The sequence below is a fragment of the Furipterus horrens genome, unplaced genomic scaffold (genome assembly GCF_987537825.1).
Source record: "Furipterus horrens unplaced genomic scaffold, mFurHor1.1.pri manual_scaffold_4, whole genome shotgun sequence".
NCBI lineage: Eukaryota > Metazoa > Chordata > Mammalia > Chiroptera > Furipteridae > Furipterus > Furipterus horrens.
The window spans coordinates 10,901,927-10,917,990 of NW_028327174.1; the positions used below are offsets into that span (position 1 = coordinate 10,901,927).

At 50.9% G+C, this 16,064-nt stretch overlaps 1 protein-coding gene across 1 annotated transcript in view; it reads left to right on the forward strand.

Moving 5' to 3' along the window:
• The first annotated feature begins 663 nt into the window (after nt 1–663).
• The window catches only part of SYN3 (synapsin III), a 364,472-nt gene continuing 349,071 nt past the window's right edge, over nt 664–16,064 (forward strand). Inside the window, exon 1 of the mRNA XM_090272551.1 lies at nt 664–1,117. Coding sequence (XP_090128677.1) covers nt 807–1,117 — 311 coding nt within the window. The 5' untranslated portion in view covers nt 664–806. The remainder of the gene's footprint in view (nt 1,118–16,064) is intronic.

Here is a 16,064-nt window from a genome sequence, read left to right on the forward strand (position 1 = left end):
AAGGGGGAAAAAAAGCCATATAATTGCATGACCCAAATATAACCACTGTTAACATTCTGATGTATTTTCTTTCCATTGTGTTATCTGAAACTTTATGTGGTTGTAGTCATTCTATACCTATAATCTTGTATCTTGATCTTTTTAGTTTTGCTACTAAAATCCCTTTTTATGTACCCTTTTAAAATAGCCACAAAAGGCTTCGCCGAGTGATTGTGCTGTGGTGTATGTATTCAGTCACCCTGTGTAATTGAACATGACGTGCAGCATTTTGCCAGTGCAGATAATGCTGTGGTAAACACATTTGTGCAGGACGCTCTATCTGGAACTGAGATTTCGTGCTTGGGCTAGAAGTCTAGGAAGTGGAAACTGTAGGTTAAAGGGGTGTGCACTAATTACACGTTGCCAAGTTCCTTCTCAAAAGGATTGAGACCTTCACCCATTGTCCTTTATAAGGTTATAAAGGGTCTTAAGTCTGAGAGGGGGAAATTGTTACAGAGTGGGGGTCCCCCCCAAAAAATAAATTAATTATTTTTTTAAAAAAAGGATGTCCCACTTTACGCTGCCCCCGGCATCGGGGCGGGAAGGTGCCTTATCTGTTTGCTCCTAAGGGGTGAAGGTTGTTTCCACTCATGTGTGTGTTGATTCATTGCCACAGGTAAACAGAGGCAGCTGAAGCCGACTTGGGCAGGATCCCCCAGGCTCTTCTGTTCCAAGACCCCACTACTCCATCTCCTGGCAGCCTGGTGTTCTGGGCCTCACCTAAGACCAGTCTGAGGAAGCACAAGCCATCTCACCCACCCACAGCCATGAATTTCCTCCGGCGGCGCCTCTCAGACAGCAGCTTCGTGGCCAACCTGCCCAATGGCTACATGACCGACCTGCAGCGTCCAGACACCTCCACCAGCTCGCCTGCTTCCCCAGCCATGGAGCGGAGGCACCCCCAGCCCCTGGCAGCCTCCTTCTCCTCTCCGGGATCCAGCCTGTTTAGTTCCTTCTCCAGTGCCATGAAGCAAACTTCGCAGGTGCCCTCGGGGCTGATGGAGCCTCCGGGGCCCTCCACACCTGTTGTTCAAAGGCCCAGGATCCTGTTGGTGATCGATGATGCCCACACAGACTGGTAAGCGGGACCTACAGGCCCACCCAGCTGGGGGCAGGAGAGGAGATGGGACTCATCTTGCTCTTGTGGGCCTATGGGAGGCTGGGTGGTACGGAGACTGGCTGGCGGGGGGAAACTAACAACTGCCATGTGGTGACAGCGTACCAGGTGCGTGGCACCTGCTTTGTCTCTGGGCTATACATATATAGGTCCATACTCCATCACCTGCAAATCCCAGAGGCTCTAAAAACTAAATAATGTTATAATCCATTTGACAGCCAAGCCTGATTTAAAGGAAAGTGAGACCATAATTGTCTTCATTATAACACTTACTATGCTTGGTCATATGATTTGCCACAAACGTCTTCTTTTTTTTAATCCTCACTCAAGGATATGTTTATTGATTTGAGAGAGAGAAGGCGGCGTGGGGGTGGGGGCTGGAGAGAGAGAACCATTGAAACATGATCAGTTGCCTCCCTTACATGCCCTAACTGGGGATTGAACCCACAACCTAGGTGTGTGTCCTGACTGGGGATTAAACCCACAACCTACTGGTATACAGGACGATGCTCCAATGAACTGAGCTACCTGGCCAGGGCTGCTGCAGACATTTAATGCATTTGATATGGCGTGCTGCCCAGAGCCAACGGGACGTGTTATATAATATATAACATATGGTATATGCACCATCTTACCTTTCCAAAAGCAGGAACTTTTTAATATCTGAAATGGTTGCTTAACCTCTTTCAGCCTCATGCATCACCCCCACCCCCTAAAAGGAGGTTTTTGTGAGGTTAAAAGAGGCCAGCGCAGGTCCACAGCTCTTACATGTACTGGTAGTCTGGCCTCTTAACACCAACGGTTGATAGAAGTGGCATGCTTTGCAGCCTCTTTTCATGGCACACTCCCCGGGGCAGAGAACTGACGGGTGTATCCAAGTCATCTCAGGGGTCGTTCCACAGGTAGTTACTGAGCACCAAGGAAGTGCAGGACACAGCCTTGGGTGCTCAGGTAAGCGGCGAACAGGCCCTTCTCACCTGGAGCTGCCGTTGGAGAATGTAAGTCTCTACTCCACACTTTTGGCAGAGACAGGTGATCAATATCGCTAGTCCAGCTGGAGACATAGAATCTGCAGTCCAGGAAGTGAGCTCAAGTGTGGAGACATGGCAGCTCCCCCCCAGGGCCAGTCTGACAGTCGACCCATGGGTGGCCATAGGGGCCGGCGAGCAAGGTGACATGCCTGGGTCTCCAAAGGCTGCCATATAGTAGGCACCCAGTAAGTACGTATTCAACGAATTAATGCATCCAGTTCACTCAGCGCGCCAGAGGCACTGTTATTCCACAGTAACAGGCATGTGTGCACTTACATTCATGTTTTGAGACGTTAACTCAGGTTGGGAATGATTGAGCGGGAGATATTTATAATTTATAATGTAGGTTCAATACAGTCACCATTAAAGCATCTTTAACAGGTTCAGATGTCAGTCTTTACTTTCCTGCCAAGAAATCACTTCATCTTCACCGGTGTGGTCATGTGCATGACCTCTGTTCTGATCACGTCTGCACTGTCTGCGTGCTTAAGGGTTCTTATCGTGAAGCCTCGTTCCTCTCTGCTCGTGTGTTTATGTAAAGCACTGTCTTTGGGTTCTGAGCTTAGGGGATGGTTTCTGCCGAGATGTTGCCTCCAGGTACTCTTGCCTGGGCAATCCTGCTGGCAGTCCACCAAGTTACCAGAATGCCTGTGTGGTCTTTGGCAGTCCTCTGTTTTTCTCTAACCCAGTACTTGACCTTGATTTTGAGTGTTCTTTGCGACTGTGTTGTCCCTGGCTTGGTCAGGGTTTGCCATGATTCAGTGATGGGTAGGTACTTAAAAACCTATTTGTCAGGAAAGTTACTTCCTCTATGGAGGCTGAGTTCATAAATGACAGCATGGTGCAGTGGTTAAGCACACAGACTTCAGAGCTAGGCTCCATGTGTTCAAATCCAAATCCCCATTGTATCCGTATGACATTTGCAGGTTACTATACCCAAATAGGAATAATAATAATACCTACCTTGTAGAGTTCATAAATATAAATAGGATTAAAATCTGAGTTAATATAAAAGCACTGGTAGACAGTAAGTGTATATTATTACCACACAGACCATTGTGACCTTCTGTGCAACATTCATCATTTTTGACAGCAGGCCTGCCTACATTTGCCTGTTTAAGCTCTTCATGCCCGTATTGGGCAGAGTGGATGAGTGTTTCCCTCAGTGCGCTGGGCTTTTCTGCTGGTCACTCTTCCCTGCTAGCTCCTGGGTGACAAAGCCCGGTCTTATTGACCTCTGTCCTCTTGGTGCCCACATGATGTGTAGCATAGTGTAACGGCACAGTCAGTGAGGTTGAAATGCAATGAATGACTTCAGTCAAGTAACCTTTATATTTTGACTCTGGTCTTCAATCTTTGTAACGCACAGCATGACCAATGCGTGCATTTTAGGCTATGCTCCCTGGTGGGGGACACAGTTTTGGCTAAAGGAATTTCTCCCAGTGTATTTCAGTCATGTTCCTATCCCCACATTTTAATCAGGTCTTGAGAACAGCCATCTTTTGCTTGCCCCTCACTGGCTAAAAATGGGGAGACGTAAGAAGCTGAGACTCATTCACTCACCTGGACGTTCGCTCTGCATTCATTGAATGTTTGTGACAGAAACTTCCTGCCCACAGACACATCCGTTTCTTATTTAGAACTCCATTTTACATTCTTTGCAAACTTCCTAACCTCTCGTAATTTCAGTACATTCCCAACTTTCTCCAAATTGATGCTGGCATCTCAGAATCCTGATCTTTTCCTGCAGATTCTTATGCCCACTTCCAGGAGAGGCCAGCAGGTGGCAGGCCAGCCCCACTGTCCCTGGGCAGCTTTGGCAGAGCCCCGGCTGCCTTTGTCAGGCCCCTGCCCAGCCTCTCCTGCATTGTGGGACTGATTGTCTCTGAGAAGAAGAAGTTGTTAAAGGGGGAAAGCCAGCTCACACAGCCCCTTTCTTCCCCCTTTGAGATGATAATGAGGGGGGAGATGATCCCCTGTCTGCACCCAGGGGGAACCCACCAGGAACAATGCTGCTCCCTTTTCTCCCTTCTCAGCCCCAGGTCCTCCGTCTTTCCTGTCCCCATCCAGGGCCTTCCTGCAGTCGGGTTTCCCTGCAGGCGAGGGAGTTGCAAGGACCCCCCACATTTTCCCTCCCGGCAGAGACCAGCTCCCAGACTGTGAACCAGCCTGGGCCCCAAGGACTCTCTGATACCTGGTCAGTGACCTGGGGAAAAGGACTTTTCATCTTCTGAGTAGACACTGAGGGCCTTATTGGGAAGAAGGGCTCATGGCTCAGCACTTTAAGATCCCACTGCTCTGGAATGTCCCTTGACGGTAAGCCCGGCTAGGGCAGGGGTGTTTTGGAAAGCTTTGGACCAGCACCCACCCCCTGCCCCCCAAGGTCAGGCTCAGTAGTAAGTCTGAACTAAAGTTGGTGCTGTCCTTTGGGATAAAGGCAGATCAGTCAGTCTTGAAAACCACAAGAGGAGAAATAAGATACATGGATCTCAGGCTCAGTGTTCTTCAGCCCTACTCTCACTCGGCTTATTCTTACCCAGAATTTTCCAGCAGCTTCACGAGTCTCAGGCCTCACCTTGTTACCTCCCATGTTACCACCAAGGGGTGTTCTCTCTGAAACACACATGTGGTCAGTGAGCTCCCATGCCCCCTTTTATAATCCTATGATGATGCATCATTGCCCTTAAGTTCAAATTCAAAGTCCTAAGCATGTCTGCCCTCCCTCTAGTTATGCAATTCCACTTCCTGCCTTGTCGCTTATTCCAAGGAAATAGCAAACAACACATGCTTCTCAAACATTGGGGTTTTTTGTTTTGTTTTTGTATGTGTGTGTTTTTTTGCCTTAGCATATTCTGTTCCCTGCTACCTGAAATAGGCTTCTCTATCTTGTTCACTTTGCCAATTTTCTTTCATCCTTAAAAGCCAGGTCAGGTGTCACTCCGTCCATGAAGTCTTCCTGGACACACACACACACACCCCGCCCCGCCATCAGTGCCAACAACCACCTCTCTACCTAACTTAACACATCTCATTGTGCCATTACCGCACCCATCCCATTGTGTTATAATTGGCTGTTTGGGGCTGTCTCTTCTGCAAGAACAAGGCCAGTATGTTATTCTTTATATCCCTGGTGCTCAACACAAAGTAAGTGTTCAGTTAGCATCTGTCATTGCCCCACCCCAGTCCAACGAGGGTAACTTTTAATGGGCATAATGGGACCTGAGATTCACCTTACCTTACGAGTCAGCAGTTTAGTGCACACCGTTGAGGAGTTCCTGTTTTTAGTTACCTGTGTATAAAATCTTGGCTCTTGATCTTCCAGTGTGCTAGAGCAACTGTAAGGCAGATGTTTGAGATTGTTTAAAAAATAGGCAAAAATTTTACTGTTGCCCACAGAATGTACCAAAACTTCAGCTTTGATTTTCGAAATCAAAAACAATGATCATGACCAAAAAAAAAAAAAAAAAATTTGCTCATAACCAGGAGCCTGGGTGGAGTTGGCAAAGGGGGTGTTCGGGTGAGGGGGACATGGAAGCAGCTAAGCCTGTGCCCCTGCACCCCCTCTCTCCAGGGCCTCTGGAACTCTTTTCTCCTCTTACCTCACCAGTGGCTTTGTTCCTAGAATGTCTGCTATTCCTTTTTAACAATGAACTATTGTTACTTACCCTTTTTTCTCCACCCTTCCCTATGATTTCTTTTTTTTTTCCTGTTTTATTGGTTGGGGAGGAAATGAAAAGAAGATTCTTAGTTTGAAACACCCCTAAAGCACCATCCTTCCAGCCTACAGACAGGCTACACTTGTGCATTTCTAGGTTCACCCAGAAGTGTCACATCATATGGTCATTTGTGTCACCACCACCACCACCACCCACCCACCCACCTACTCCAGATGACGTCTTGTATCATTAGGGAATGTCTGTTTATTGAATGAGGGATCTGGGAGGGGATGAGTTATTGGTAACGATGAGTAAAGGTATGACTGTGAAGCCAAGGGGTGACCTTGGTGGCATTCTTAAATCCCCCTTTTCTCGCTCCCACCTCCTACTCAATCCAACAGGAAGGCCCCAGTAAGAGTGTTTTGGTTTTGTTTTTTTTTTTAAATTTATTTATTTGTTTGTTTATTTATTTATTTTTAGAGAGAGGGGAAAGGAGAAAGAGAGGGAGAGAAACATCACTGTGTGGTTGCCTCTCACTCGTGCCCCAACTGAGGACCTGATGTGCAACCTAGTCATGTACCCTGACGGGGAATCGAACCAGCAACAATTGGCTCACAGGCTGACGCTCAATCCACTGAGCCACAGCAGCCAGGGCTTGAGAGTGTTTTACACCACAGAAAATGGCAAATACTACAAACCGGGGCTTTCAGGTCTCCCTGCAGAGCCGGTGGTTAAGCATTTGCTGGCACCCCTCTGCTCAGCATTTCCGGGGGTGGGTGGGGAGGGAATTTTACAGGTGAAGAAGTGGAGCACAGAGAGAGCACACACCTGCTCCAGGAACTGAGACAGGAGAGTGGCTAGTCTGGTGCTCGAAGGGGACTAACTTCCTAGCTGGTATTTCTGATGGCGCCGCATCCCCTGCTGACCCCCACTCAGGGCTCTGGGGTTTGGCACGGGGTAGATGCCGAAAGCCTCAGCTGAGAAGTGAATGGCCACACAGAAGAATAAACATGGGCTCCCTGAGGATGGTGTCCTGCCTTCATCGCTGTCATGTGACAAACGTTTGTGCCCTTCCCATGACCAGCACTGTGCCAGATGCTTCTCATCGATTCTCTGATTTCACCCTCCCAACGACTGTAAGGAGTACGGTCACTGTTCTCATTTTATAAATGAGGAAAACTGTGGCATATGGGACCCAGCTCAGAACGTCCTGGACAGCCCCTTTCTCTTGTCATTGTTCCCACTCTCGCCTGAGCACAGACACTGTGCTGCCTGAGAGGACATTGGCACACGAAGCCCCACACACCTGCGTACACCAGCACCTGGCACCTGACATCTGGGAGGGGCCAAGTTCCAAGACACTTTGGTACAGCCAGCGGCCACGCACAGGATCCTGGTGACCTCACCCTCCAGCCAGGCAGCCCCCCCCTCCCAGAGCCCGTCCCAGGATGTTAAAGGGCCAGGGCCAAGGGGGTGCCTGTAGCCATCCAGACACTCAGGAACTCAGGTTTGGAAACTGGCCCCTTTGTAGAAATTGCCCTGGGACTACTTCCTCTTTATAAATCACCAAGGAAGCATGACAGTGTCTCTCTGTTCCTTTTTCCCTGTGCTTTGATGTTAAAGATGCGACCTCCTAACCCACATCAGACACGTTTCCCAAGAGAGTTCAAATGGGAAAGAAGATAGAATGCAGAAGACTCAGGGCTCGCAGGGGGCAGGTTGGGGTTGAAGTCCCAGCCCTGCCACTCACCTACTCTTGGTCTCAGCCAAGCTGCTTCACCTTTTTGTGCCTCAGTCTCCTGATCTGTAAAGTGGAAATCATAACGCCACCGCCATCACCATACATCACTGAGCTCCCGGGGATGCTCTGAGGCTCCAGGGACAGCACTTTGCTCCTCTCCCTCACAGGTGTCTTTCGATGTGTCCGGTTCATTCACCTGTGACACAGCCTTGCACTGGGACATTTAAACTCCGAGGGGCAGAGCTTATACCTCCCTTGTGTCACCACCATGTCCTCGGAGCCTGGCTGCATGAAGAAGTGGGTGCTCTCGATGCATTCCAGGGAAGCTCAGGACTGAGAACGCCCTGAGGGAGAGTCTTTCTCAGAGAACAGAAAGCTCAGCTGCTCTGGAATTCGGGGACCTTGCCTGATGTATCCATTCCTGCTATCCCTGAGGCTTCCCGTCCTCCCCCTCACCCAGCTGATAACCCGAAGGCTCCAGCCTCCTCCTCGGGGGCATGGGGAATGAAGGGCATCTTGGCACCACCTGGAAGCCTTCTAGGGCATCTAATTGGCCCCATGGTGACCAGGACAGTCTGCTTCTCACTCTGCCACCTGCAGAGGGTTTGAATTCAGAGCTGGAGTCACCAGCAGAGGCTTGGGGGTAGAGTTGCCATATTTAGCAAATAAAACTATAGAATGCCCAGTTAATACTTAGAAAAACAATGAAGTAGTGTAAGTATATCCCATACAATATTCGGTGCAGACTATAAAATTATTTGTTGTTTATCCGGAATTCGAATTCAACTGGCCGTCCTGTATTTTATCTGGCCCCCCTATTTACGGGGATGGCATTGAAAGACAGTGCCCAGTCCTGCTCACTCAGGCCCAGTGAGAGCCTGGCCTTTGGGTTTCCTCAGTTCCTGGTTGGGGAGCCAAGCCAGGCCCCGCAAATGACCCCATTTTCAGAGAGCAGCTTTTTCTGCTTTTGATGAGACTGAGGGCTGTCAGTCACCAGCAAGGAGGGAGCAAAACAGCTGCCCGCCAGGAGGCAGACTGCCTGGGTCCCCATCCTGCCTCTCACTTAGTGACCTTCGGCAGGTCTGACCTCCAGACCTCGAAATTCCTTAGCTGTAGGCAGGGTCATGCCGTGTCTTTTGTGAAGGGTTATTGAAAAGAGTAGCGGTGATGGCATGGGTGGGACTGGGGCAGGGCTTAGCTTGTTGCAGCAGGTGCTGAAATGGCAACTGTTATTAACAATTAATTGCAATTACTAATTGCGGGTGAATATAAGAGCATTGGGAGCCAGGCAGAAGGAAGCCACTTGGCATGCTTCTCAGTTCAGCTGGATGTGCTTCAGGGCCGTTTTCCAGAAGCCCTGGAGGATGGGTGTCTGGGTGTTGGGAGGCTGGCAGACACTACCCTGAAGATGAGACTATGGGGGCTGGAGTTGGCCCCCTCCTCCCGGAGTTGGTGAGAGGGCTCCCAGCTGAGACACACACCTCTCTGTTGAAGCCAGTCGGCTCCAGGGAACAGAATCCTTACGCCTCCCTGCACCGGTTTGCTACCCCTAAGACTCTCCTTGGACAAGAACAGCCCTCTGTTTCCTGTAGGCAGATGCAGGAGCATGGGGGAGAGGGAGCTGGGGAAGGCCTGGAGTCACCTTCCTTCTCGGGTCGTGCAGTGCCACACACAGGACTTCTGGACTCATCCCTGCCACCCTGGGCATCCCCTGCCCCGCCCCCCTGCTAGGCCTGGCCCTGGTGCCTGGGGGTGGGGAGGGACCCTGGGCATTCCCCAGCAGCCTGCCCAGTTGCCTGGAGACAGGCTCCCTTTTTCCCAGGCCCAGCCCCTTTTATCAGGCAGACAATGTGCGCACACAGTGCGGGCCTTGTGTGGCACCCAAGCCCCAAGCCCTTTGACTTGAGGAATTTTTCAAGTGCTGACCTCTCTCCGTGAGGTCTTTGAGCCATCCAATCCAGAGGCCTGGTGCCCTAGCTGCTTCCTACCCCAGCTCTGCAGGGGGAGGGGGGGGAGGGAAAAACAGTGAAGAGTTGTCTCTCCCACCCTGATAGAGTCTTCACCCTCTGAAACGGGCTAGAAAATCTGGGGGAAATGTCTCTGAGCAGAAGGGAATATGGGGAGAGATCTGATGGGTCCTGTTTCTTCCTAATTTCTCCCTTCCCTGCTGATGCAATGGGATCTCAATGCAGCCAGTTTCCTCTCAGCCTCAGTTTCCTCATGAGCCAAACAATGATGCTGGACTAAGATCATGGTCCCCAAAAGAGTGCTCCCATCAGAATGGCATTCAGACTCCCAGGCACCTTCTGTATTGGACAGCGTTGTTTGTGAGAAAAAGAAATAGACTTTGGCCGACTCTGGCAAAGTGAGGATTTACTGGAAATATGTGGGTGGCTCATAGAATCAAAAGAAAATATGAAGCTCTAAGTCTCAGAGAGGTCAGGATCTAGGAGGCACGGCCTTGTGGACAATCTCTGGAGAAGTCACCTGGTTTCCTTCCAGCCTGGTGCCTCTCTGCTCAAAAATCAAATTCCAGGGGAGGAAGCAACCTGGCCAGCTCCACGTGTGCTTCAAATCGTCCCCCCAAGGCTTGGCTTGGTTCCATTGGTGCAAAGGCAACGGAAGTGCTGTTACTAGAAGTCGGAATGGATGAGATGTCCCACTAGATCCACTGAACCAGAATACCGAGCGTGGGGCTTGGGAAACCATATTTTTAAAAATAATATAGAGCCAGCCAAGGTTAGAAACAGTCAAGGTAGAGGACTTGTTTCATGCAGCTCCCTATCCATAGAACTGGGACCAATGTGGCCCACAAACAGGGAGACCTATTTCAGCTGAAGATACAGAATGGGAGAGTCAGCCAAAGGTCAAGTGGACTGCCTGGTGAAGGAGTGAGCTCCCCGTCACGTGCAGGTGTTCAAGTGCAGCTGGGCTGGCCATTTGGTAGGAGTAATGCAGAAGAGGCTCGGACGATAAAGGGGTCGGCCCTTAGAGGATTCTCAGGCCTGAAACTTTTCATTTTGTCCCCCTCTGACCTTGTGTCTTGTCACTTTTCCTGCTCTTGCCTTGATTTTCCTCTGACGAGTTCAAAAATTTACCTTGTGCGTCTTTCCTCCTCCTCCAGAACAGGGTTTTCTCACCCAGGACCTCTGAGTGACCTTCGTTTGAAGGAGACCCTCACCGGCCCTGGGCTTTCTTAGTCATAGCGGCTCCCATTCCTCCAGATTTCACCCCGCCCGGGTACAGCCTTGCCCTGGGGGATGCAGGTCCCTGGGCAGATGCCAGCCTCATTATGAAGCGGAGCTTCTCTGGGGCCTGTGGAAGCCTGCCTGGGACGTGCCTCCTCAGCAGGACGGGGGCTGGCTGTGATGGCAGGCGAGGGGATGGCGCTTCGGGTCCGTTGCCCTCACCGCCCACCCTGGGTTTGCAGGAGGGGCGGGGGGAGGAGGGGCGCGTGTTTCCTGAAGATTTGCGCTGAGCTAATTGCCATCTTCAGCGTGGAATTAGTTAAATTAGGGGTTGCCTGCGCAGCTGCTCCCAGGCTACGAGCCGGTCGGTGAGTGAAGCGACAGGTGGTAGGAGAAGGGGGAGGCGCAGAGAAGTGTCTCCCTGCCGCAGGGACAGCAGCAGCGCGAGCCCTGTGAAAAGCGTATCTGCCCCTCCGTCTCAGCTTCAGCGAGGTGACGGGGCGGTGGGGGCGGCGCTGGACGTGAGAGTTGGTGTCCCCTCTGGGGGCAGCAGCTGGGGTCCACTCGGCAGATTTCTACCATCGGGGAACGAGGGCCTGATGTCGCCATTGTTGGCTTTCCGAGGAAGCCAGGAGTCTGAGTTTTTTACATGAATTTTTTATTTCAAAATTGAAATCTACAGTTTTCGTCCAATGAAAACAGGGCTGTGGACTCCATGAGGTTTCCCAGTTGACAGCTTCTGACGAAGAAGACAACAGTCAGGGCAAATGTGCATTCTAGCGCCTCTTCTAGGCCTGCCTCCTGGCGGCGGAGAGGCTGTTTTGTTCAGTGCAATTCCTAGGGACCGAGCATGTCGTAGACCAAGGATGGATGGATGTGTAGATGGATGGAAAAGTGGAGAGAGGGAGGGAGGGAAAATAGGTCTTCTCAGTCTTCTCCTGTGCACTTGACATGCTCATGGTCCTCATCTTCTCATCCTCTGCGTACCATCTATACCCTTTCTCTAGAATGATTGTGTATCAGTCACTTGCACCTTAGTATGAATTACCTAGTGTGTTACCTTTCTCGTGGGAACGTCTCCTGGTTGGGCTCTTAGTAGAAAGTTCATTAAATGTTTGCTGAGGGAACAGTTTAACCTTCTAAATGTAAACCCATTTGATGGAATGAAAAGTTGTGGACTTTCAGATAGTAGAAGTGAGGGAGACCCAGTATTGTGTCATCAGAAAGGAGAGGGCTAGGGACTGGCGGGTGACGTTCTAGCCCATCTCTGCAGTCACAGTAAGTGGACGACTGATGACTTTGTTTACCCAAAAGGCCTGTGCCAGGGAGCAGCCAGGGCAGGCTTCCATCGTGCTAGACATGAAGCAGGAATTGTTTTCAGAGTAAGGAAGATACTGCCACCTTCTTCCTCTTGGAGAGAGAAAATGGCACGTCACTCCCCGAGGACACACGCAGCTGACCTCAGCCCTCTCTGCCTGTGCTGTTGAAGGACAGGAGGGAAAGAAATGAACATGAGGCACCTGCCATGTGTCAGGGATGTCATTCAGGGAGGCCCTGTGGCAGACTTCGTAATGTTCTAATTTTTACAAATGGAACTGTGACTCGGGAGCTGTGTCTGAGGCAGCACTAGGAGATAAATAGCAGAGCTGAACAGGACCGAGGTCCGTTTCTAATGCCGACAGTGCCCACGGACCCCTTTTACCTGGAGAGGGAAAGTCCTATCTTAACAGCCCACGGTGAGCAGCACGCTGCCATCTGGCCTTCAAAGCTGCATCCTCGTGGAATCTTCACGATGGCCCTATGAGCTGATTTTCCTATCCCCGTTCTACAGATGAAGAAGGAGACGCTCCTCCAGAGTCATGCAGCCAGTGCCAGAGGTGCCAGCTCAGATCTAGACCTTCTGCTCCATGCCTGTCACTCATTTTCCTGCACATTTAGGGACATGCGCCAGGAAAATTCATCACCCTCCCCGTGTGCCCACAGCATCTGCCCAGCTCATTTCCCCTTTTCTGTTTACACACACACACACACACACACACACAATCATATCCTCTTACATTCATCTTTAAAGCCCTTTGCCCTGGCAAAGAATTGGTACCATACATTAGACGAAGTGAGGACTGAACTGGTCACTCACCAGGGAAGCGGCCCTTGGTTCTCAGATTGGATTGAGATCCCCTTCTGTGCATGGACCTGAACCTTTGGGCTAACACCCCGTGTCTCTCCCTCTGGTTATGCTGCCTTCAACCTTGTTGCCTTAGAGCCTGCAGGCTCTGGCATATAGTAGGTGGTCAATAAAAGTGTGTTAAGTGTCTTCCAAAGAAGCCTTCCCTGGCAGCCTAAGTCAGCTCTCCCCTGCTCCCCACATGTATTTTCTACCACTCGGTGCATTTTATTCACAGTACTCATCATTTCTTTTTTACCTGCTTAGTTTTACAACTTTCCCAAGAGCATGTTAGCACCACAAGAGCAGAAACCGTATCAGCCTTTCCCTTCATGCCTAGTAGGATGCCCAGTCCATGCAAGCCTCAGTAAACAGGGATCAAATTAGGGAGTGAACAGATGATGTGAGCTGTGACCCAACCTGTCCACAAAAATCTTCGTCCCTGTTGTCGTCAGAAGCCAATGAGGGGATGTTTGTCACATCCTGTGGCTTGGGGCCCAGTAAGTCTCTGTTCCTTGTAGGTCCCTGTACAGGTGCAAGGAGCCTGTTACCCTCAGAGAGCCCCTCCGTTTCCTAACCCACTGGAGCCCCCCAATTAAGAGGAGATATGGCGAGGCTGCCCCATCATTGGAGAGTCCCCTCTGGCAGTGGGAAGGGACCAAGAGGGTTAGCTATTCTGGGAGTAAATCATGGCGCTAGAGTTGGATCTCTGAACTGGACCTGTGTTCAAAGCTCCTGCTTTGGCTGCATCTCCATTCAGCCAAACTACCACGTGACTCTCCCTGTCTTGCAAACTGGGAAAGCCATGTGTGTATCTACCTTCAGTGGTCTCCTGCGTGGTCCGTCATCTGTCTCCCCTTCTGTCAAGGCTACAAATGAGCAACCGATGTGTGGCATTAGAAACATGCAAGTATCTCAATGGAACTGAATTCCTGCATCCCTGCTCTCCTGCCCCTCCCCCAACAGCGGTGACCTGCGGGAAGATGGCTGCGCCTGACCCCTCCTCCCCGGGAGGGTGCTGCTTGGACACGGGTGGATCCTGTCTGTGCTAACTGCCCTCTTCCTTCTGCCCCTGCCGCAGCCAAGAATGGCTAGGTACCCTCTCCTCATGAATCTTTCTCTCATACCACATCCCGCCTCCCCAGATAGAGATTTCCCACCCCAGGCGGCGCTGGCTTTATAATATTCTCCTTCCTGGTGCCTCTGATGTGGCAGTAAAATGTGAGACCTCCCACAGAGATGGAAACTCGGTAGAATCAAGAGCTGCCCCCAGCTCCTTCCCAAGGCCAAGGACTTGACTGATTAACCAGGATATTCGGGGAGCTCGTCATGAGGGCATCAGGAAGAGATCTGCACTAGGGAGACAGAGTCCTCAGCACAGTGGGACCGTCCGTTTTTACCTGAGGTCAAACAGCCAGGCAATGACAGAGGCAGCAAGCCCAGCCCCCAAGGCATCTAGAATTCCAAACCAGCCCTACCTTTCCTTCTGCCAGACAGAGCTGTTCAGAGGCGGCTCAGGCCTGAATGAGCCCCCGGCAAGGAGGCAGCAGTCTGTGTGGCCTGTCAGGAGACAGACTTCTGACTCCCAGCCAGGCAGGGGGACGGACCGCCTGACCCTCAGCTTCAGCCTGCGTCTGTCTGCCAGGCCCTGCAGTAAAAACGCGAGAGATGGGCAAAACAAGCGTTCCTCCTGGGAAGGTGAGGCCTTTGAAGGCCAGAGCGACGTGGGTGGTATTGGCAGTGCACTGAGTGCTCTGGGTTCCAGGTTAGAAGCAAGTCGAGGGCTGCCTGTTGCGCAGGTTGGACGCTGCACAGATCTGACCCCACATCTTAGTTGGTGTAGATTTGCAAGTGTATCACACCGGTGTACCAGGAGATGGCAGCAATGTGTCTAGAGGGCGGGATACCCTGGGGCCTGGCCCTGGGAGACATTCATTTACCTAGTCAGCAAGCATTTGTTAAACATGTGCCTTGTGCCCTGACACTTCGTGCCGGATACCGGAGATTCAGTAAGCATTAAGACGCAGTTTCGGGTTTCCAGGCTCTCACAGACCAAGCGTATGGGAGAGGGGGCAAAAATATATAATTACAACATAGAGCGATATCCATTGTAATGGTTGAGTACAGCACGCTCTGGGAGCCCAGAGGAAGGACACCTGGCCCAGCCTCGTTGGGGGGGGGGGGGGGCGGGGGGCGTGCTTTCAAGGAAAACTTGATAGAAAGAGGCAGCCATGCAGAGAAGAGCAGAAAGCTATCCTAATCGGGGAGAACACGTGTGCGAAGGCTCAGAGGGGTAAAAGCCTAGGACATGTTTAAGGCATAGCAGAAAGTGTGTCTGCGTGGAAGGCGGAAAAGCAGAGGAGAAATGGGCCATGGGTCAGCAGGGTCCAGATCGTGAAGGACCCATAGGAGCTGGACTGAATTTCCAAAATCTTTTAACACTGTTAAAAGGTGGAATTCGCTGTAGCCACTTAGAGATGTGGGACTTCGCACAGGGACTTCTCCACCTGGAGCACGTGGGGACTGTTCCCTGCCTGACCACCTCTCAGGGTTGACATTAGAGTCAAATAGGAGGAGGGATGTGAAGGGGCTTGAGGCCTTTGATATCAATGTCATCTATTTATTATTATCATCACCATCATCCATCACTTAGTGCACCGATGGGACAGATCAAAGTGAGGTGAATAGTAATTCTGTTTTGTAACCTCCATGAGAGTAAGACTACCTGGTGCCCATGGGCACAGAGTAAACACTCAGTGGTTCCGGGTTGTCTATTCTTTATCAGGCCCTGGCTGTATACTTTGGAACTGTTCCAAGGGCTTTACATGTCTTGTCTTGCTCAGTCCTCACAGCAACCCTGTGTGATAGCTGCTAGGATTATCGCCACATCCCAGATGTGTAACCCAAGGTGGCAAAGCACGTGAGTGATTGAGCTGGGCTTGCGTCCAGGCAGTCCAGCCCTGAGTCCACCCCACCCTACTGCCCTGTTACATAGAAGATCAAGTGACTTTCTCACCACAGCCTTGGCTGGTAGATGTCCTCCCCACTTGATAGATGAGGAGACTAGGACCTAGAGGGGTTAAGTACCTTGTCTTAGAGCACGTGGCGAGTGAGTAGTAGAGCTAAGA